This window comes from Rattus norvegicus, chromosome 16 (genome assembly GCF_036323735.1).
Source record: "Rattus norvegicus strain BN/NHsdMcwi chromosome 16, GRCr8, whole genome shotgun sequence".
Classification (NCBI taxonomy): domain Eukaryota; kingdom Metazoa; phylum Chordata; class Mammalia; order Rodentia; family Muridae; genus Rattus; species Rattus norvegicus.
Genome location: NC_086034.1, coordinates 80,137,066 through 80,158,759, shown reverse-complemented (window position 1 = coordinate 80,158,759; position 21,694 = coordinate 80,137,066). Strand labels below are relative to the sequence as shown.

Here is a 21,694-nt window from a genome sequence, read left to right as displayed (position 1 = left end):
GTTGGTCTCTTCTGGTGTGTCTTAACATAGCTACCCTGTACTCATATAAATAAAATGAATACACACACACACACACACACACACACACACACACACTCACATGCTATCACAGAGCATGTGTGTAATACCCGTAACAAATATCATGGTACTACAGAGAAGAAACTTTATGAAAGTTGCAACAGAAGAAGAGAGAATTGAAAACAACAACAGCAACAGCTCCTCTCCAATAGCCTGTGCAGGGAGCAAGGACAAGATTAAGAGACAAGATTGGAACGAAAATGAATAGAAGCTAAATTATAACATTGCACAGCCTCATATTAATGATCAACACAACTTCAAGTGATAAGAAGCTGAATATGGTGGTACTTTCGGGATCCAGAGATTGTTGTGAGTTTGAGGTTTCAGTGAGTACTCTGGAGAACTTGGCTGGCCAAGAACAGAAATCTTATAGAATGTGTCCTGTGAGGAAGATTTGGAATCCAACTGTAAGTCATTGACACAATGAGGTGAAGAAAATCTCCAAATATACAAAAGTTGATAACTCACAAACTGTACGAAGCTCAAGAAGTAAGACCAAAGTGTGGATGCTTCAGTTCTTACAAGGGAGAACAAAATACTCACAGGAGGAAATACAGGAACAAAGAGTGACTCACGGACTGAAGAAAAGGTCATCCAGAGGCTGCCCCACCTGGGCATCCATCCCATATGCAGCCTCCAAACCCAGGCACTATTGCTGATGCCAAAAGTGCTTGCTGACAGGAGCCTGATATAGATGTTTCCTGAGAGGCTTTGCCAGAGTCTTACTGATACAGATGATGATTCTGGCAGCTAACCATCAGACTGAGCACAGGGACCCCAATGGAGGAGTTAGAGAAAGGACTGAAGGAGCTGAAGGAGTTTGCAACCCCATAGGAAGAACAACAATATCAGCCAAAGAAATCCCCCAGAGCTCCCAGGGACTAAACCACCAACCAATGAGTACACATGGAGGGACCCATGGCTCCAGCAACATGTGTAGTATAGGATGAATTTGTCTGGCATCAATAGGGGTAGAAGCCCTTGGTCCTGTGAAGGCTCATTTCTCTAGTGTAGGGGAATACTGGGCGTTGAGGTGGGAGTGGTGGGAGGGAGTGGGAGAATCTTCATAGAAGCAGGGGCAGAGGGGAGAGGGGATAGGAGTTGAAATGTAAATACATAAAATATCCAATAAAACAATTTTAAAACAGCAGAATTCCAAATCAACAAAAAAGGAAACAAACAAACTAAAAAAATCCATAGTAGTGATTAAATGCAAGACCCAACAGGCAGAAGTGGGACAGAGTGAGACCAGCATCAGGAGTGAAGAGGTGGGGATGTCCACACATTCCTAACTATTGCCATAATGCAGAGAGATTTGGGCACATAAACCCAACAGATCTATGAATATTCTACGTCCCACGGGATCTCCTGAAACCCAGCTAGGAGGCAGGGGCAGTCTGAACAGCCTTCAAGCCATTAGAGAATCAGCTTCTGGGCCAGAATGTTCCGTCACTCAAGCCCCCAAGCCCAGGTGGCTTCACTGAACAACTGCACATTTTATGCCAGAATCCTGCCATTGGTTTGTTAACTCTTCCTGCAAGGAGCAGGGTGCATGCAGGCATTGCGACTCATTTAGTCAAGAAGCCAAGGTAAATTTGACACAGCCCCAGTGATGACAAAGGAAGGGAGCGAGGATAAACGTCTACCCAACACACATAAATCTAGGTCCAGACATCTTCCACCAAATACGGGGGAAATGAATGTGACAACATTGCAAGGGAAGAATTAGCCTGGGGACCAGAACTTCCTGCCTTGACATGAACAAAACACTACGTGTAATCTGCTAACTAAATTTGTAAGGAAGGGAACATACCTTGTCAACAGTTAACAACAAAACATGTGAGGGAACTTTGTGCTCAGGGACTGGAAAACTGTACATAGATAAAACACCAGTTGGTTTCAAGTTGTAGTAGCTGTCAGGGGTCAATGGTCAGGTAGGAGTGGAGAAGGTGAAAAAGGAGACTATGAATTCAGAAGGAGCGTGAGAAACTGAGATTGGACCTATGGCACCCACATAAAAGCGGCCGAGAATGATAATATACAACTGTAAGACTAGAAGAGTTGGAGGGAGAGACAAGTGGAGTGGATTGTTGGAGCTCACTGGACAGGTAAGCTCTGAGCTTGGTGAGGGACCCTGTTTCAAAAACTAAAGTGGAGAGCAATAAATTAAGATATACAACATCAACCTGGACTCCATGTGTATGTGCACACACACACACACACACACACACACACACACACACACACAAACACACACACGAACTAGGCAATAATGTGTAAGCATAGCATAGGTTTTATTGGGCTGAAGTTGCCCAACATCCTCTACACACTTGACTAATGCAGTCAAAACATACTTAGACATGAGTAACATCTGAAATCAAACCACGTGATCGTTTTATGTATGTACAAGATTTCTTGACATCTCCTGACTTTAAGTCTAAAACCATCTAATAAATGTTCGCACAAGGAAATCTTTCCTACAAGACACAATTGATCGCTGTCTTATTGCTATTAAGGGTTGATATTTATAGAGATAGTCACATACAATCACCACAGTAAGGGAATCACTGCCAAGTCACATCCTAACATTTTATATGTGAGAATTCATTTTTCCCCCTTAGAGACAAGAGGCAGAGAAAGAAAAGCTAAGGGTGGAGTCCAATCTGGAGTCCAGGGTAGACCTCATGTACTATATCAGAGTGCCCTGGTGGAACTCAGGCTCTCCTGGAGCTACTGCCTTGGAAATCACATGCTGAGGTTTCGATCATGTGGGCTACAGTCACACACTGCCTATGTGCTAAATGACTTGGGTTTCTAAATGATAATTTATTACTATGAAAGGTAAAATTTTTTCTAGGCAACATTTAAATTGACATTTTTCTGTCTTTTTTTCCTAACAGAACTTGCCCATGTCCCCTATCATGAAGGGAGACCCTTCATGATCACATCAAAGATACCTGATTGGAAGACATGGACTTTGTGAATCTTTTTTTCTTTCCTCCCTTCTCAATCCTCCTTTGTTTTAGGGATGCTGGGGATTTACCTTGACCTGTGTCTCCTGGTCTTGAACCATACCCCTGGTCCCTGGTTTTCTTTAATATAAAGAGAATGAATCCTTTCAGGTCAGCCCAGTAGAGGGATGCCAATCACAGGCACACCGAGGCAGGAGTTGCATCTGGAAGCAGGCTGAAGAGAGGGTGAAGCTTCCCCGAGGATCAACTCATTTCCTTATTATCTTAATCCATATATCTAGCTGTATAGAGGATGCTACTTGCACACAGTTTCTTTCATCCCCATAGAGGGGTAGACATTTAAAGATCCATATCCTGTCTTGCAGTCCCGAGGACATCCAAGTAACACAATCCCGTGTTACCGCCAGCTAGAGCGAGGCCAGGTAAAGCAATATCTTCCCTCGCCAGTTTGCAATTTAATTTTGAGGAAATTGTCAATATATATTCTCAGAAAGAGCTCCACAGAGATCTGTTAAGTTAGTTATTTCATCTTCTTTTAAGTTTGCCATGCTATACAAATACCCTGAGAAAATCCAGCCTTCTTTGGGGAAGACTGGGGTGACAGATGAAGTTCTGAACCCTTCAGGATTTTGTTTTGTGTTACAACGTTTGAGAAAATAAAATCCATGAACAGAAATCAGAAATCTAAAAGCCACATTTTGAATTTGCTGTCTCCTTATTACATTGTTTTCTTTCGTAAATATCTTCCATGTTCTGAGTAGAACCTCCAGATTTCCAAGAGAAGGAACAGTGAGATGCTGGCACCAATTCACTCAGTATCACTGTATGAAGAGCTGGGCTTGTGTGGTTAGAAATCCACATCAGGAAGTTGCATGAATCTATAGACTGCCCGCTATTTACTGGGGCTCCGTGCATCTGTCAGTTGCCCAAATAGATTATGAAGCCTATACTAAGGATAATGCATAAGACATACTACTCAAATCGGGATGCTGGTAGGTTATCTGGATTGACCTGTTTGTTACAGAAACCAGCAAGAGTCTCCAGCATCTCCCTTCCCTGAAACTTGGGGCTAGACACTAAGGAAGTGTCTCCAAGGCTCTCCTTCCTCTGCTTCAGCTGATTAAATGTGCTTTGCTCCTTTTTACATTATGTTTCCCAGAGGGCACTTCAGTTTGATTCAGTTGGCCATTCAGAGTTTCACTTACAGATCCGAGCTATTATGAAGAGGTCCTAATAACACTTATGTCATCGTAACACACAGTTTGCCATTGCTCTCTTACCAACAAAAAGCCTTTAAAAATGAGAGTATGAGCTTAGATCCATAATAGCTACCCATGGGATGGTCTATTCCCTTAAATATTTTAACTTTTGCATTTATTGCATTTATTTAAAAATCATTCTCATGTATTTTAGTGGCTTCCTTTTGAAAAATCAGATGTTATGGTGACAGTAAAGCCATTTCACGTGTAAGCTACATTTATTAGCTAAGTTTGTTTTATATATATATATATGTGTGTGTGTGTGTGTGTGTGTGTGTGTGTGTGTGTGTGTGTGTGTGTGTGTGTGTCATGCAGGGAGATACAGAGGTAAAATGACTTCCCTTCGGGCCACAGAGACAGGGAGTATCATCAAGTTCAGAAACTCCATCTTGGATTATGATCTCATGTCTATACACCATATGAAATGTTTGCAGATAATGTCACACACCACAAGATTGCCACTGTTCCTGAGGCCAGTTGGAAGCATGCCAACAATACAGATGCCTAATGTTACCCTAGAGAACTTTGTGCTTTTAAAGACAAAAAAAAAGGCAAATTTTTGTCCAGCAGTTTGGTGACTCTTATAGATAGGCAAAAAATACGTATAATCATAGCTCACATATAATCAGCACATAATCATAATTCATATGTAATTGATATATAATCATAACTCCTGTTCATTATGTGAACCCAGCCTCAGTCCTTTCTCACTCCCTAACATTTAGCCTTTCTTTCTCTCCTTATGTTCTGCTATTCCCACCTGAACCTTTGTTTGCATATATACACATTACTGGCTAGATCCAATATATTATGGGGAATATGTGGGACTTTATTAACTTGAAAGTGTATGACCTTGCTTGATTTTGTACACTGTAAGATCTTCAGTTTTCCTGCAAATCTCATTAAAGCTGAATAATATCCCATTATATAAACACACATTTTTATTATCATTTATCTGCTGGTGGACAAGTAATTTGAATCCAATTCTCTGCTGTTGTCAATAAATTGTTTTTCTGGTTCTAGCTCTCATAAATGTTTCATTTCAGGTGGTGGATAAGTATATCAAGTGTGTTTGATAGCGAAAGTATAAAACCCAACGTGGAGTGCCACAGCTTCTGTTCTGAATGGCTGCTCTAACTGTATAAACATTGATGACATTGTGTTGTCTTTGGGTCTGATTCACCCAGATTTAAAAAAACCTATAGCACCATACACACAGACTGAGAAAAGCGAAGTCCTTTAGCATCATGCCATGAGTGAAAGATGTTTCCCTGCCAGTGGTTTCCAGAGCTCCTGCCTGAAGCCATCTGAGGAGATAATGGAAGTTGCTTTCCTCTCAGTTCATGATGTACAAAAACGGAACCCCCCAAATAACACATTTTATTTGGAGAAAAACATATCTGATGAAAACTGACAAGAACCCAGAGCTGGAAGCACGTGACCTGTCCATTGCTGCAGGTTAGCACGATTGCAGCTGCAGGAACACGAGGGGACCTACAGTAGAGTTCCTGCAGCCTACCCTGAGCCCGCTGGAACTCAGTCCCACTTATTCTGCAATCTCTCCTTCTTTTACTGGGTAGTTTTATAGAGTATGTCAGTTTCCAGTACACAAGTGGCATTATCCCAGAAAATAGCTCTATCTGGAAAGCACCTGCTCTCGCTGGGCAGGGAAGAGAGGGGTCACAGGGTGACCTGAGTTATGCATGGCGCGCTTGGTGACTTCCATCCTTCGCTCTATGGTTTTAATTTTATGTTTGTCATAAACACACTCTTAACACATTTTGGTGAAAACATTCCATACTTGTCCATAAACTGTGATCTTCACTTAGTCCTCATGCAAACTCAGAGTGATAACCCCTCGTGTATTCAGGGAGGGCACTCATTGTCAAAAGCCAACCCAACACCTGCCCACATAACTGCACATTGAGAAGAACACTGAAATGGCATACTCACACGTACAAGACGGATCTGGTGTCCCCCACCTTCCCGGCATCCCCAACTGTCAGAGTGTCGTACCCTCGTTCCAACTCAAACTCTTCAAAAGCAAGTTTGATGACCTAAATCCAAAAGGGGAGACATAGTTACTAGGCAAAATCCAGACATCCCATGGCAAAGCACATTTATTTATACTTTCAGAATTAGCTTTTGCTCCATGATGCTGATGGATACCAAACAATTTCTAAGCTGCCTCTAGTCACTAGACAAATAGTCAAGGTTTGGTTGGCTTGAATTTCAGAATTTTGGGTAGTTAAAGTATTCTGTTTGCTCCAACTTACTGCGAGCTCTATGATGAAATTCATCTGAGCTCACTTCAAGTCAGATGTCTATCAAATATATAGAATGACAACCCAGATGCTTAGATTAAGCAGGGATAAGCCAATACAAGCAGGAGAAAGACCATTTTAGTTAAGGAGGCATGATTTAAGGGTGCCCTATAATGAACCTATTAAAAATGTGTTTGTGGTGATAGTATGTTATTATTCCCAATAACATATGAGATTTCTTCTGAGACCAAGAAACAAATGATCCAATGCTACAGCTAGCTGTGCAAAATCTTGAAGTTTCGTCTTCTTTTCCCCTTTTCGGTTTCTGTGATGGTGCTTAAGAATTGACTCTCACTAGGCAAGTTCTCAAGTAGACCTCTTGTAGATAATTGGATGGATGAATGAATGAATAAGTGGATGGGTAGGTAGAAGTAGATATGGATGAACAGAGCAATGGGTAGGAAGGTGGATAACAAAAAGAAAACGAAAGGATATATTTCCTTGTTCTAAAACCATCATTTAACGAAGAAGCTCAACCTTGAGTTAATTTAAGCTTTTGTATGTATATAATAAAAAAGTGGCACACATATATAACACATACAATAATTAAAGTACACCATATATAGAATATCTATACATGTATGTATAAGTACATAATATCGTATTTGATGTGATGATCAGTATTATGCTAAACATTAGACAGGTTTCTATTTTACCCACCAACAGACTATAGGCATGTGAACTCCTGTCTTTGTAGACCACATGATGTGCTCAGTGACTTAAAGTAGGCACTTTAAGACTAGAGATTTAAGTGAGTTAAATCTCCTGATACAAACAAACCAGCAGAAAACACTCCCTTTATTGATCAATATTATGATCAAGGGGAAACAGGATCAAAGCAGTCAGGAAGTTAGGTCAGACCTTGGATGTCCAGGTATACAAAACTGATGTCAATATAATGTCATACATGATACATAGATAAAGGGAAATATAGATAGGCAGATGCAACACACAGATAATGTATAATAGATGATCAATGAGTAACTTATTAATGATGACAAGTGACAGAAAATATGATATAATAACTAGATAGATAACTGGATGAATGGATGGATGAATTGGTGGATTGATGGATCAATGGATAGATGGATGATAGATCAGTGAATGGAAATTGTTAAGATGATGCATATAAGATTGGATGGATGGATAAATAGATAAGTAGATAAAAGAATGAATGAGTGGATGGCTGGATGAAAATATAAGTAGATGGATAGAAGCATGCATGTATGTATGTTACATAAGTAGGTTAATAGAGGAATGGGCTAATGACAGATAAATGGAGAATAAGTATATCGATATGTAGATGTCTACATGATAGATAAGTGGATAGATGGATAGAGGAACAGATAGATTGATGATAGATAAGTTGATTGATAGAATGATGGGTGGATGACAGATGGTGGATGATCAATAGATTGGTGGTTAGATGACCAGATTACAGATAAATGGATCGGTAGAGAAATTGACGAATGGATGATAAAAACTAAACATATAGATGAATGGGAGGATAGTGAATAGTAGATAGGTGAGTGGGTAGATGGTAGATGGTAGGTATGTGATTAAAGTATGGATCGATAGCCAGATGATGGATGATAGATAGTTAAACAGACAGATGACAATATAGAAAGATGGATGGATGAGTGAAGAAGTAACACAGCAGTGTAAGCTGAAGAAGGGAAGCGGACACAAAGGGGGAAAGAGGAATTGCTTTGTTAGAAGCACATTTTACTGATGTCTAATTATAAGTGAGTGTGTGTGTGTGCCTTATAAGAAGAAATCAAATGCCTGCCTGTTAGACATGTAATATTTTTTTTAAGTAAGCAATGCTGGGAGTGAGGCCAATGTTCCTAAGACACAATGTATCATACACAGGTTAAATGCTCTTTAAATGGCTGCTTTTTCCTAACAATACTTATTGGTAAGGGATGCACTGTATATATTATTATAAACTTATTACAATTAATGACATAGCTATTATAATTTATTTAAAATTGACTAATGAAAGTCCTGGTGTCAGTATGAACATATTATTTGTGCTGGAAAAGGTGTGAAGTTGACAGATGTCACAACCTTTGTGAATTTTTCATATTAAAATGAGGACTTAGGGGGCTTCTTGGTTCTATCTTCCTCTCTCTTGACAATAGGTGAATAGGGCCATAGAGTAATGAAATAAAGAAGCCAGAGGGTCACATCCTAGCCTCACGTTTTCCATCACTTCCCTATAGTGACTTGTTTAGAGCTTGTTAGTAATCCCTTTTAAGGCTCGTTAAAGCCACCATAAGTCAATGGGCACATCCAACAGTGTACTCCCCAGAGAGAGGGATGAGGAACATGAGATCCAAGCAACTGCGGAAGGTGATGAACTCCCCCAGATCTAGCTGCATGGAGAAGCTGAGATCCTGCAGTTCCTCTACTCCCTGGAGAGGGCACACAAGCTTCTGACTAGCTGGATTAGGATCATATTTTTCTTATACTGTCTGATTAATTCTTTCAATTCCTTATAGATATTCCAAGACATTCCTTATAAAAGGTAGATTTTCAAATTGGAGAAGGTACCTCATTGTCAGCAAAAATATCTAGCATTTCCCCTGTGCCCAGTGCTGGGGCCCCTGGGCTAATTCTTCAGTCTGTGTCTTCATGCTCACTAGTCTTTGGATTCTGTAGTTAGTTAACAATTTGTTAATTTTAGCATATAGTAATATATATACATATATATGTAAATATCATCCTACCATCTCCTTGTGAAACACAGATATGTTTCCTCTTCCTTTTTAGTCCATAAAGTACATGAACTTCCACAGTTAGGAAGAGGAGATTGCATGCATGAGTTCCAGAGTAAACACACATTTTAATGTGTTTATTTATTTTAGAAATGTGCCTATTTGTAGGTTGATGACATTATGCAGATGAGGGCTGGCACAAGTTAGATCAAAGCCATGATTGGACAGTAAGACAATAAGACGGGAACAAAGTTTTTGTAGGGAGGGAGAGAAGGAGAAGGAAGGAGAATCAATATGGAGACGGAGAAGGATGACCCAGATTCGGGTGGTTCTGAAGTGCCAAGGTAGCTGGGATGGATTTCTGTAGACAAATTTATCTTTTCTAGATGGGCGGTTTATATCCTTATCAATTGGTTGTAAGTTTATTGTGTGGATTTATTGTATATTGAGTATTTAACATATAAATCTGGTTGTTGGGTTATAGTTTGAGTCTTGATATTATGGGGTAGCTGGGACCAGGGTTCCTGGCTGGCCAGGGCTGGCCAGGGTGACTGGCAATGGGAGCAGAGAGACGAATGGATCCAGAAAATAGCTAGGCTAACGTGGCATGGTGCCTCACTGAAGCCAGCTGCCTCTGAGATAAATTAAGGTTAGTTTTATATGGCCTTACGGAGCTAGAACTAACGCCAAGAAGCAACCGCGGGGTCCAAGAGTACCAGAGGCCCAGTGTGGAGTGGTGACGCGTGAGAACCAGTCATGTTCTTTTTCAATTATACCGCAACACCTATTTCCATAAACAAAGGATGCCTTACTCAATAATGCAATATAGTGATCATTTTGCAAATTTATGGAGATGTATACAACTGTGGCTCCTGAGTAATTCAAATTGAGAGAGAAGCTCTCCAAATTGAGTTCAGACGCCATTAAAGTGGTCAGAGGATGTTGTCTGGGAGATTTGGGAATGAGGGGGGGCACCTGAGGGAAGATGGGAGTAAGAAGAGGAAGAAGAGGGATGAGGATGAGGAAGGTAATGACTAAGGGGAGAGGAAGGGGAGTTAGAAGGGAAGTGTGCATCTCTGCAGAGAGGGTTCATTGACAACTACTGACTTTCAGGAAAACACACCTGTGCTTGTCGTAGGATGGTACACGTCCTTCCTCAGGCTTGTTGTGACCTTCTTAAAGGATAACGGATATTTATCTTTTCCCAGGCCATAAGTAATAAGGGGGAATACATAAGAGACCTTAGCTGGGAAAGATAACTTGGGGAAGCTTACCTCTGCTTTTTAAATGAGTCTGATAAAGAATCCCTAGCAGAATTCAGTCTTTTTAAACATGACAAGGGAAAGCATCATGTGCACAGCTGCTGTTCTGTTTTAATTTTACGTTTCATTTTCATATCATATTTAAAGTATATTTCTTTTCATTTAAAAATATTTGGTTGTTTTTATTTTGTGTATATGAATGCTTTGCCTGTGGGTGAGTGAGTGTGTGTGTGTATGTCTGCGCGCGCGTGCGTGTGTATACAACATATGCAATGTGTGCCTAGGGAGATCAGAAGAAGACATTGGATCCCTGGCATTAGAGTTAAAGATACTTGTGAGCCTCTCTGTGGGTGCTGAGAGCTAAACCCATGCCCTGTAGAAGACCACCATGTGCTTATAACTGCTGAGCCCTCTCTCTAAGAAGTATGTTTCCCTAAGTACCATGCTTGTGTTAGAAATCACTCTGCTGGGGAAAGCTAAGCAGAGAAAAAGTAATAATTTTTAAACACTTTAAACATTCTCATGAAAAAAATTAGTGAAAATCCTTACACATTATTTTATTATGGAAAAATGATCCATAAATGCCTAAGTAAGAATTATAGGTTTGCTCTCCACCCCAGAATGTGGTTGAGGGCTTCGAACACACAGAAAGGGTCTCTGGGAACCCAAGGCTTTCTGCCATCTGACTCATTCAATTCCAACTTGTTTATTGGAAGGAAACTGCCCCAAACGTGAATTTTCTCATGAGAATCCACCAAACGACAGCAAGCATTACCACTGTTGTTGATGTCAAAGCCTTACCCATTTGCAAAAGTTTTGATTTCTTACAAAATGGTAACTATCAACAGTTCTTGATGCATTCGCTTGAGCTCATAATGGTCAGTCATAAAGCAGCTGTATGATAAGTGAATGGTTGATGAATGGTAAAGTGTTATCTTTCTAAGTGTGTCTGGCACCAGGTCTGGAGGAATGCCCCATCTGATGTTCCTATATAAGCTCAGACACGGCCATATTGTTCCCAGGCTGCAAAATGGGGTAGTGTCCTTGGAAGATAGCTTGCAACTTCCTTACAGAACCAAATGTCCTCCCTCCGTATCCTCTGCTGCTGTGAGAAGAGGATTCTAGCATCACCCCAAGTATAGCTATGCCCTAATAGCCTTTGCTATAAAAAGCAAAGCAAAACAAACCAAAAGAGGAACAACTGAGAGAGAGAAGCCAGGCTTGGATGCTTCCTTACATAGGAGAGTACGGCTCCTCTCATGCTCTCTGTTCTCTGTGATATGAGAAAGGCTGGTTCCTAGTGGGGCAGAGACAGATGAGTGTGAGGGAGAGCAGGTGTCCAGGACACCATCTTGCTTGGCCCTCTTGTAGGAAATCATTCCATAGCAGCCAGGTTCTGTTCTGTTCCTTTCCACACTAGCATCTTTATTTCTATGTTTTGTCTGCCTCCCATGTGGACAAGAGCAATCCATACCAAAAATACATCTCTTCAACAAAAACTGTAAAAGAGCTAGTAATCCTGTCAGGGACACAGGCCAACGGTAGAGATTATCAGGCTCAGCAGGGTAAGTGCGATTTAAGGATGGCACTGGTGGAAGTTTAACATCACTGCCACGTGGGAAGTGGCCACAGCAGAGAGACCCAAGAGCCTAGCCCAAGCCCCTTCCACAGAATCACGCGGAATCCCTAGCAGATTCCAGAAACTTATTAAAATGTGTTCCCAGACATGCGAAACAGCGAAGGGTATTTATTAAAATTGAGAGGCTGGGAATTTAAAAGTCACAATACAATAACTGCAAAAGAGAGAATTAGAACATCATTAGAAGTTGGCAAAACACAGAATTAACGTTCACATCAATCAAAAAGAGACTAGAGGCGTATCTTAGGCGGGACTCTGAAGGAATAAAAGATGAAAGGGTGGCGGGAGGAAATGACAGCTCTCGAGATAAAAGCAGGGATATTGAAGTTTTCAGGGCTATAACAAAGGGTGCAGGATCAATAATTAGAAAAATCATGGAACACACATTTTACGACTCATTGAAGAGTTGAGACTGGAGATTAAAGGCAGTTCATTATAATCCATGGGAACAAATCACAGCCACAAGGGAGTAAGAAGACGATGTCGCCTCAAAGCCACTTAACTCCAAGATGCGCTGAAGGATTCTCTCCATACACCCGGGAGAATCAATGGGCTATATTTGAAGAAATACAAATCAAAGTCACTTTCATTTTCTAGTGGTACATCAAAACGGGTGATTCGTATGGCCCAGATTAAACGATAAAGGTGGCCTTCCAGGCACAGCTACTCAGCAGAGGGATTGTGTGATGTGTGGAAGGGAAAGCTCTTGTTTTAATGTCTCAGGTACTTTATTAAGATACCTCACTGTCTTCAGCTTGGCTGAAGAGTACATGGCCAACAAGAGTAATATTAAAATAGATTATACACACACACACACATACACACACACACACACACATGAAAAAGCTAGCCAAAAATGTTTACATTTATTATAACAGTAAAGAACATATTTAAGTAAGTAAAGAATGGTATGAGTTCAGTGGCTGGACTCTGAAGCTCACATTTTCTCTTCAGAGTTAGGTTGGGAACATCTTGAGGCAGAGAGCTCCAGGCAGCTGGACTCAACTCTGGCTCATGCTAGAGCTGGTAGCTACCTCAGGGAGCTTGGGATGAACACTGTGAACCTGCCTCGTGGTTTACACCAGCCATCTGCACTCAGTGGAGAGAACGGTAGGCTTAAGAGAATCCTGATCCTGAAGGTCTCTAAAAGGTGTCAGAAGGTAAATATAGTTGTAGAGAAGAGGGGAACAGAAACATAAAAATTGATTCGTTGGAGAGACAGTGCGTCCTCACATATTTGCATAATTATATGCCGATTTTTTTCAAAATGTTTGTCAGCCCATATTATGTATAAATATTGGACCTCCACATATTTTTATAATTCCCCCAAATAATTAACATTTATGATTTATTATTTTGTGGTTATAATGAATGTCATAGTTGAAGAGATCCTATTTGGTCCAGAGGGAGTCAGGGCCCCAGATGAGGACATAACACACGGGCCTACGTGGCTTTACAGAGCTGGGTCTCTCTAGAAGCTAGAGGATAATTTCTCACCATATCCTTAAGGATATGTGCTCCACACTCTGGGATTTAAAAGGCTACATGTATGTGATAGAGGAATTTAATATTCTCCCATCTTGTTTTGGCTCTGCGTAGTCTTACAAGTTGCTTCTCTGCTGGGTTTACCTCATGTCGGTATCATTCATAAATTGCTTATCTGTGCTCCTATTTTGTGAAGTGTTTTACACATAAAGGATAAAGAAGCTGTCCCCGAGTGCTTTGTATAACAAAATTTCTTATGTATGAATATATTTAGGAATAAACAACAGGTTATTGGAGACAAAAAAAATGATTCGTACCATAGGCTGTTAGATAGAACTTGGGAAAGTACATTACTTATGTCAGTGTTAGATGGAGTTCCAGAAAACAGTGGTTATAGATCATTTCTTTTTGGGACTTTTTTTAAGACAGGGTCTCACTTTGTATCCTTGACTGACCCGAAACTCCTTATTCAGAGCAGACTGGCTTCAGCTCATGGATCCACCAGCCTCTGCCTCTAAATGTTTAGATTAAACAGTCATTCTCGACCTGTGGATCATGGACCCTTGGAAGTTGCCTATTAGATATTTAGATAACAATTCATAACAGTAGTAAAATTAGAGTTATGAAGTAGCAACAAAATAATTTTATGGTCGAAGAGACTGCAATCAAGGGCCACAGCATTAGGTAGGTTGAAAACTGCTGAATTGAAGCCATGCACCACCATGCCTAGCTGGTTATTGATCAATTATATGGCCATGCACCTTGCTCTCATCTTTACCTATGTTGACAAATACCTCCATTTCCCCTAGGCTGAAACATGTAGATACTCTGAATGTGCACAGGAGTGCCAGCCTAGGAACCCTACAGATAAGAGGCAATACAGTCCAAGTGTGGGGTTCAGCTACAGTGACTCATTTCCTATTTTCATTATGTTTTTGTTAATTATTCTTTGTGTATTTGAGCAAATTAAATGTCTTAAAATCACATATAAGGTAAAATAGCCAACAATTTGAATGCAAATGTTGGCATTTTCACTTGCTCATTGTGATTTGTCCCCAATGTAGGAATTGCTTACCTATGATTTGGGATTAATAATGAATTCTTTCTCTACAGGATTTCTCAAGAACTGAACATAAACATTACAATTATAAAGCACCTGCCCTGGAAACATTACAATTATAAAGCGCCTGCCCTGGAACTTGGCTAAAGTTTCAAGTTATTAAATAACATATACTGCTTGCATTATGAGAAAAAATACTGAAATTGAATCAGCCAAATCTACATAGTTAAGATTAATAATTGAAATTTTAGGTGCAAACTCAAAGGCACAATAGGCAAAACCTATTTGAAAGCTCTTGGCAAAACAGAAAACCCACGCAAGTTTAGCTTTACTGAGAAGTGCAAAGCAAGTACCTTTCTGTATTAATTTCATTCTTAAAAATGCCTTATAAAGTTGTGGCAAAGTAATTATAAGACTTACAGTAAACTCAGTCAATGAAGACCAATTATATACCACTTGAGAAAAAATAATACAAGTTACTTGATTGACTTCATATTTATATTTATTGTAGAAAATTTTGACAACCTTCATTATGTTATAAATATGTGATGCTAAAAAATAAAATAAACCCATGAAATTAGTATTTTATCTAAAACAAATAGTGAGGAAATTCTCCCCGTGATCCATGAACCATACGCTTTCTAGCATGGCGTCATCGAGCAAGGGTAGCAGATATGGTGCTACTATCCAGGGGTGGGAATTTCAACTCAGGTCAGCTCAAAATTCAGTGTGGTCATGGGCAGGTTCAAGAGAAAAAAATATAACTTTAAAAAGTTAAAGAACTCTCATACCTGGCACTGACGAGCATAGATTTGAGTGAAAGGGGCTGCGTACAAGCCCCTGCTTCATTTGCCACTGAACATTTGACATTGAGGAAGATACCATTTTCCTCCCATAATCCACTTCATCTGGAAGTAGTGTTCATATTTGCTGAATCTTCAGTGTGTTACTGTTCAATGTGAGATAATGTCTGAGGATGGGGAAGAACTGGGATGGCAGGCCTCTGACATGACCATTACACACACGAACTCACAGCACCTGTGGTTACCCGCACAAGATCTCTACAAGATCAGGAGACCTAAAACATCAAGTATGGTGGGGGCGGGGTCTCTGATGCCCTGTCCCTAGCTGAAGAGCTAATGGTGGTTGATGGTTGCTGGTGGAGGGAAACTCATTATTTCCCTTTGGACGGCTGCCATTGGTAGGGTGTTCATGCTCCATTGGATGATGGACATAAGACTATAAGAAGAACAGTAATCGGATTTGGTGACTTAAAAGAAGCCAGTGAAAAAGACATGAATACAGAAGGTAGGTGGAAGATATGTATATGGGAGAGGGATGTAGTAAGAGGTAGATATTGCCAAAATACAAATGATACATGACATTTTCAAAAAATTAAGAAGAAATAAACCATTGTGTAGACTAATCAGAAATGAGAACATTAGGAAGGCAATTATCAAATAAAAAAAGGTAGGGTTCATGTTAGGGGCACCTTCTGAATTGTAGAAATAGATTCTCAAGAATATTCAAAATTGCCCAGTGACAAATTTACTCTATAAACCCTGCTACGCCGGGAGGAAGCATTGACAACCTTTACCGGGTTGGGAATGACAACTGCCCAGCCTCAGGCCCATGGTCTAGATGAACCATTTAACCTTGTGCATTTAACCCCCTCATTACTAAAATGCAGAAGTGGGGCTATTGATCAAGATTTTCTTTAACACTTAATATTTTTATAGTTCTCAATATTGTTAAAATTCTGCTCTGTCACGATCTATATCTTATGGGTCTGCACCTGAGCTGCTGACTTGTAAGAATGTATTAATGGAAGCGGTGGCTGCAGTGAAAAGTATAGACTAGGTGTGATAGTGTGCACACCCAATTCCAGTTCCTGGGAAGTAAAGACACAAGGACAGAGAGTTCTAGGCTATCCTTGGCTACATGGAGAATTTAAGAATAGCCTGGGCTAAGTGATTCTGAAAAAAAAAACATAGAAAAAGGAAAAATGGGAAAAATACAAGTTAGAAAACAGCTGATGCTAATAGATAGTTTCCATTTCCTAAGAGTGGAGCTGTGGATGGATGAACTGTGGTCTGACTGGACCTTGCTTCCTTAGCTGGATGGAGGTCTGCCAGCCCAGCAGCCAGGTGTGAGGTTACCTGGTCAGGAAAGCAATTATCAGATTGGCAGATTCCGTAGTCATGGTAACAGGGTGAAGAGATAAGGCCAGAGCTCACTCTCTCCCACCTGCAGTTTCTCATTTCTTCCGAGTGTGAGGAGAAGGTGCGAACTTGTCCTCTCACTCCTGTGCATGAGCCCTCGACTAGCGGTCCCTCTGAATCAATCGTTACAGCAGATTAAGAAAAACAACAAATGAGAGAACAGGCCATGACAAGGACTACACAGGTGTGTTTGCAATCGGGGAATGGGTTCTATGCTAAAAATGAAAAATGGGATGTGTTCTGCTGGCCTAGAGGCTGTATGGAACTTTCGGCACTGTCTGCCTCCCGCTCCCTCACTCTCCCATCCTCAGTCCTGGGCCCTTGCTCAGTTCCGTTTACTGTTTTGCTCTATTGACAAGAGAGAAAGAGAGAGAGAGAGAGAGAGAGAGAGAGAGAGAGAGAGAGAGAGAGAGAGAGAGAGAGAGAGAGAGAACATGAAAATGCCCAGCCTGAGGTAGGCTGACAGCCTAGAGATTTCAACTACAATAAAAGTATCCTAGAAGAATTTTGAAAATAAGACATACAAAACTGCAATGTATAACATCATTGAACAAATACAGTGAAGTGACATCAACTCTTCTTGCCACCTAGCGAAGAATTATGCTCTGGACATGCTTTTGGGTAAAAGATTAACAATGAGGTTGGCTTAAACACATACCTTGCCCACGTTAAAAATCCCTAGGGCATCATCTAAGAAGACAACCTGAGTCTCACTCATGAACCAATGCCTGAGTCAGGACTTAGTATGATTTTCTTTTTTAATTCAGAGAATATACCTCTAAAAAAACTACTCCAATTTTCAGTTTCCTGAATCAAATTGGGACCATGCGTCTGGGGATATGTTTCATAAAGGTTTGGCTAAATCTGTGTAATCTTGTGACAGAATGGTTTTTGTAATGTTGAGGATCAAAGCCAAGGCCTTGCTCACACGAGGCAAATGCCTTTGATACTGCTCTATCCCTAACCCTGGGCATTGTTAGTAAAGCCACAAAGATGTTTTTAAAAGTCAAAGTTGGCCAACAGATAGAGATGTCTATGACCATGAAAATGATTCTTAACCGGGAAAGGGAATAACACTTGAAATGTATATAAGAAATACTCAAGTTAATAAAAAAAAAAAAAAGAAAATGATTCTTTATAGAAATCAACATGGCTAATAGCTAGAATTGTATAGGAATATATAAAAAGTCAGACTTTATCTCGTTTTGACATACATGTATGTGTATATATATTATCTTTATGTATATGTGTATGTGTATATGTGTGTATTTATATGTAACATATATAAAGAGATAGATAGATAGATAGATAGATAGATAGATAGATAGATAGATATGTTAGAAGTCAAAACGAGATAAAATCTGACTTTAGAAATCATCTCAGCTGCCATGAATACATCTTTGGCCTATGGTAGACATCCCTGGGTCGCTGCTGTAACATGATTGGTGTGCACAGTTTAGCTTGCTTCCTTACAAAACTGTACTCCGAGAGGAAATTTCTTGTTTCTCACAATGCTGTGTCCTCCACTGTCCCAGTGGTACACTCATCCATTCATTCATTCATTCATTCATTCATTCACTGTTTCAATATACATGACTTCCCTACCACGCTGGACTATGCCCTGGAATTGTAAGCAAAAAGGAGGCTTCTCTCCTTTAAATGGTTTTTCTCAGGGTAGTTCGTTAGAGCAACAGGAAACATCAAGAATGCAATAGCTTAGGGCAATGGCTGATCCATGCCTGCTGCTCTTAAAGTCTTGCACGATGGGGTACAGTCTGCCCTCTTGCAAACTCTATTGTGTCCTGCAAAACATAGCTGTGCCCAGCGACACACTGACAACCCCAGAGATGATTCTCCACTGAGATCTCAGCTGTTGGCCATGGCCTATCACCAGAGTATCTGCTGACTCTCCTCAGGCTTCAGTCTCCACATCTAAATGGCTATCATCAAAACTGATGACCTGAGTTTAAGCACTCAGGCCCACATGATAAGAGAGTATCGATTCCTGCAAATTGTTCTCTCCTTTCCACATGTGCATCAGGGTATGCGTGTATGGATATGTACACATACAGGTGCATATATACACACACAAATATAATCAATATCAAAAAAGTTATATAGTGCATGTGTAGCATGAATATGGCCCATAAAAAGTCAACTTCAATTCTAACACAGGCTTACCTCTGCTGTATCACAGATCATATATGTTATTACTAGAAAAAAAAGAAAAGGAAGAAAGGAAGAAAGAGAGAGAAAGAGAGAGAGAGGAAGAGAGAGAGAGAGAGAGAGAGAGAGAGAGAGGAGCTGGGTGACAAACAGCAAGATGGATCTCATAGCTGTGACCACAAGCGACTATGTGACTACTCTGTGTGATGTTATTGGTGAAATACGCTCATTCCCTCTTAGAACATCCCAGCTTCTTCATGTGGTCATATCCTGTTGGATAAACAATATCAGAAGGTGCTTGGGATGGGAGGTTAACAGAGTAGTTCACAGTCACTAGTAGATGCCATGTTCTGCAACAACGTCAAACTTTCCTGTATGGAACCATGGGTCTGACTTGCTTCCTAAAGGTGTCAGTTTCCCCTGGGTTTTGGAATTGCTTAATTAATTTCATTTCCTTAAAGAAATGAAAGCCACTCCTTGGCCACAGATGGAAACAGTGTCTGGTTAAAAGTCGAGGCTAAAGTAATAGATAGAAATCAGAGCAACTCTCTAAATTCTGCCTACAGGTGCTGATCGCCTCCTTGTCTTCAACAGTAGTAGTTTACTCAATGTTTCCAGTGTCTCTCGGGAAAATGGCATTCACAGCTCTTCCATGACTGATGGGGATTTTGTGGTGTGACATCTAGGGACTCACCCAGTCTCATAGTGGTCTCACAGCAAGAGGAAAACCAGGAAAGTGGGCTAAGCCATTCCACCTCAGAGGCTGCTCTTTGTCTTCTTTCTCCCTCCTTTCTTCCTTACCTCCCCCTTTCTCTTTACTTCAGTACTGGGAATCAAACTCAAGACCATGTGCTAGCCAGTCCCACCCCAAGCTGGAGTCCACACTGTTAAGCAGGAAGAATGTCTCCTAATTTACACATCACTCCATAAAGAGTGTTCTATAAAGCATATAGTTTATTCATTGGCCACTTATATGACTGAGTCTCAGGAAACTGTGGACATTATATTATAAACAGCTTCAAAAATTGCTTGGGAAACAAATGGAGAATTTTCTCTAAAGATTCAGATCATCTCAAAAGAGTGGCAGAATGCACTTGGTGGTGTCAGGAGAGCTCTCCACAGTGGACTAGTTCACCAAATGGGCATGCCGGGTCTGGTTGAGGTATTGGCTTATAGATTGATGTTCTCTTGTCTGTGAAAAATCAAATGTCCACTCCATCACTACTGTAACACTACTGTAAGAATTGACACATCAATTGTTTCTTTTTTCCCCTGTAAATTTAAGGCCTCAAACTCAGAAAGCAAGACACAATTGGGAGATGGTATAAAATACAGAATATCTGTGGGACCAAAGAGGCAGTTGCAGGACCATGGGGAACACCTGACTTCCCAGAGAAGGAATTTGGCCCCTACTGTGACCAGTGCCCTTTCAGGTTTGAGCCCGAGTTAAGTCTGTTCCTTCTGTGCTATGTTTGCAACTCTGCACCTCTCAGAATTTTCTAGGAATAAGACTTGTTATGAGCAAGAAAATTTAAAAAGATCAATTTGTAAATTGTAACAGGGAGAGATAAAAAAAATAAAAAAGAGGGAAAGAAAGGATGAGGCAGAGAACCAATATCAAAAATAACATTCAGGGAAGGAAGCAGGAAAGCTTGCTGTAGTGGTAATTATTTTAATTGATTCAGTAAAGAGACCTAGAATGAAAAACAGTAATCCTCTGAATTATAATCTGCATGCTCATCTGCAAAGCAGCCGTGAGATTTATACCTAAAGTCAGTTTGATAAAAATATACAGGAAATCTCAGTTTGCCATTGTTCTCAGTAAGAAGTATCCTTTCTTATTCTGTTTGGCTGAGTGAGTCAAGGTCTCACTCTTTTGCTCAGGGTCCCCTCAAATTCACAATTTGCCTTATTTTTTCCCTCTCTGTGCCTGCTCAGATGTGTCATTTCTCACTGCTGCCTCTGCAATACTGAACACAGAGTAAATATATACTATTACATATATTTCAGGGGTGGTGTGTGTCTTTTGGAAGAATTTTAATCTAGCCAAGGTAAGTTCTCCCTTGTAGAATCAAATAGAGCCACTCTGCTTGCTCTCATGTGCAGAGGCTTCTTGGAGGGGTGTGCACATCAAAGATCCATCAATGATGAAGGAAAAGAAGGCTGAGAAATTAATACGAAAGAAGAAGCCTGCTTGGGGAATTAGTATGAGAGCCAACAGCTGACAAATCACAGGAGCGATGAGGAGAAAGCCTCTATCTCATGTGCAGTGTAAACAGTGGACTTACTTGAGTCAATCAACTGATGTATAAGTCAGACCTTTCTGCTATACACCCACACGGTGGGCTTGAGGAAAGATTGTCAACACTAAAACAAGGTCTGTCACAGGTTGGCAGTTCAGTAAAGTGGGGACAAAGGCTCACTATAGGAGAAAACTACACCCTCTTTCCAAAGAATGGATCTTGTTCTGATTAAGGAGCCTCCCTTCAGAAGGTTGCTTCCTTCAG

At 40.5% G+C, this 21,694-nt stretch overlaps 1 protein-coding gene across 2 annotated transcripts in view; it reads right to left on the bottom strand.

Moving 5' to 3' along the window:
- The window catches only part of Csmd1 (CUB and Sushi multiple domains 1), a 1,600,162-nt gene that overhangs the window by 361,951 nt on the left and 1,216,517 nt on the right, over positions 1-21,694 (bottom strand). For both annotated transcript variants that reach the window (XM_039094737.2, NM_001037327.2), the window contains exon 11: positions 6,263-6,366. In XM_039094737.2, the coding sequence (XP_038950665.1) occupies positions 6,263-6,366 (104 nt within the window). The remainder of the gene's footprint in view (positions 1-6,262; positions 6,367-21,694) is intronic.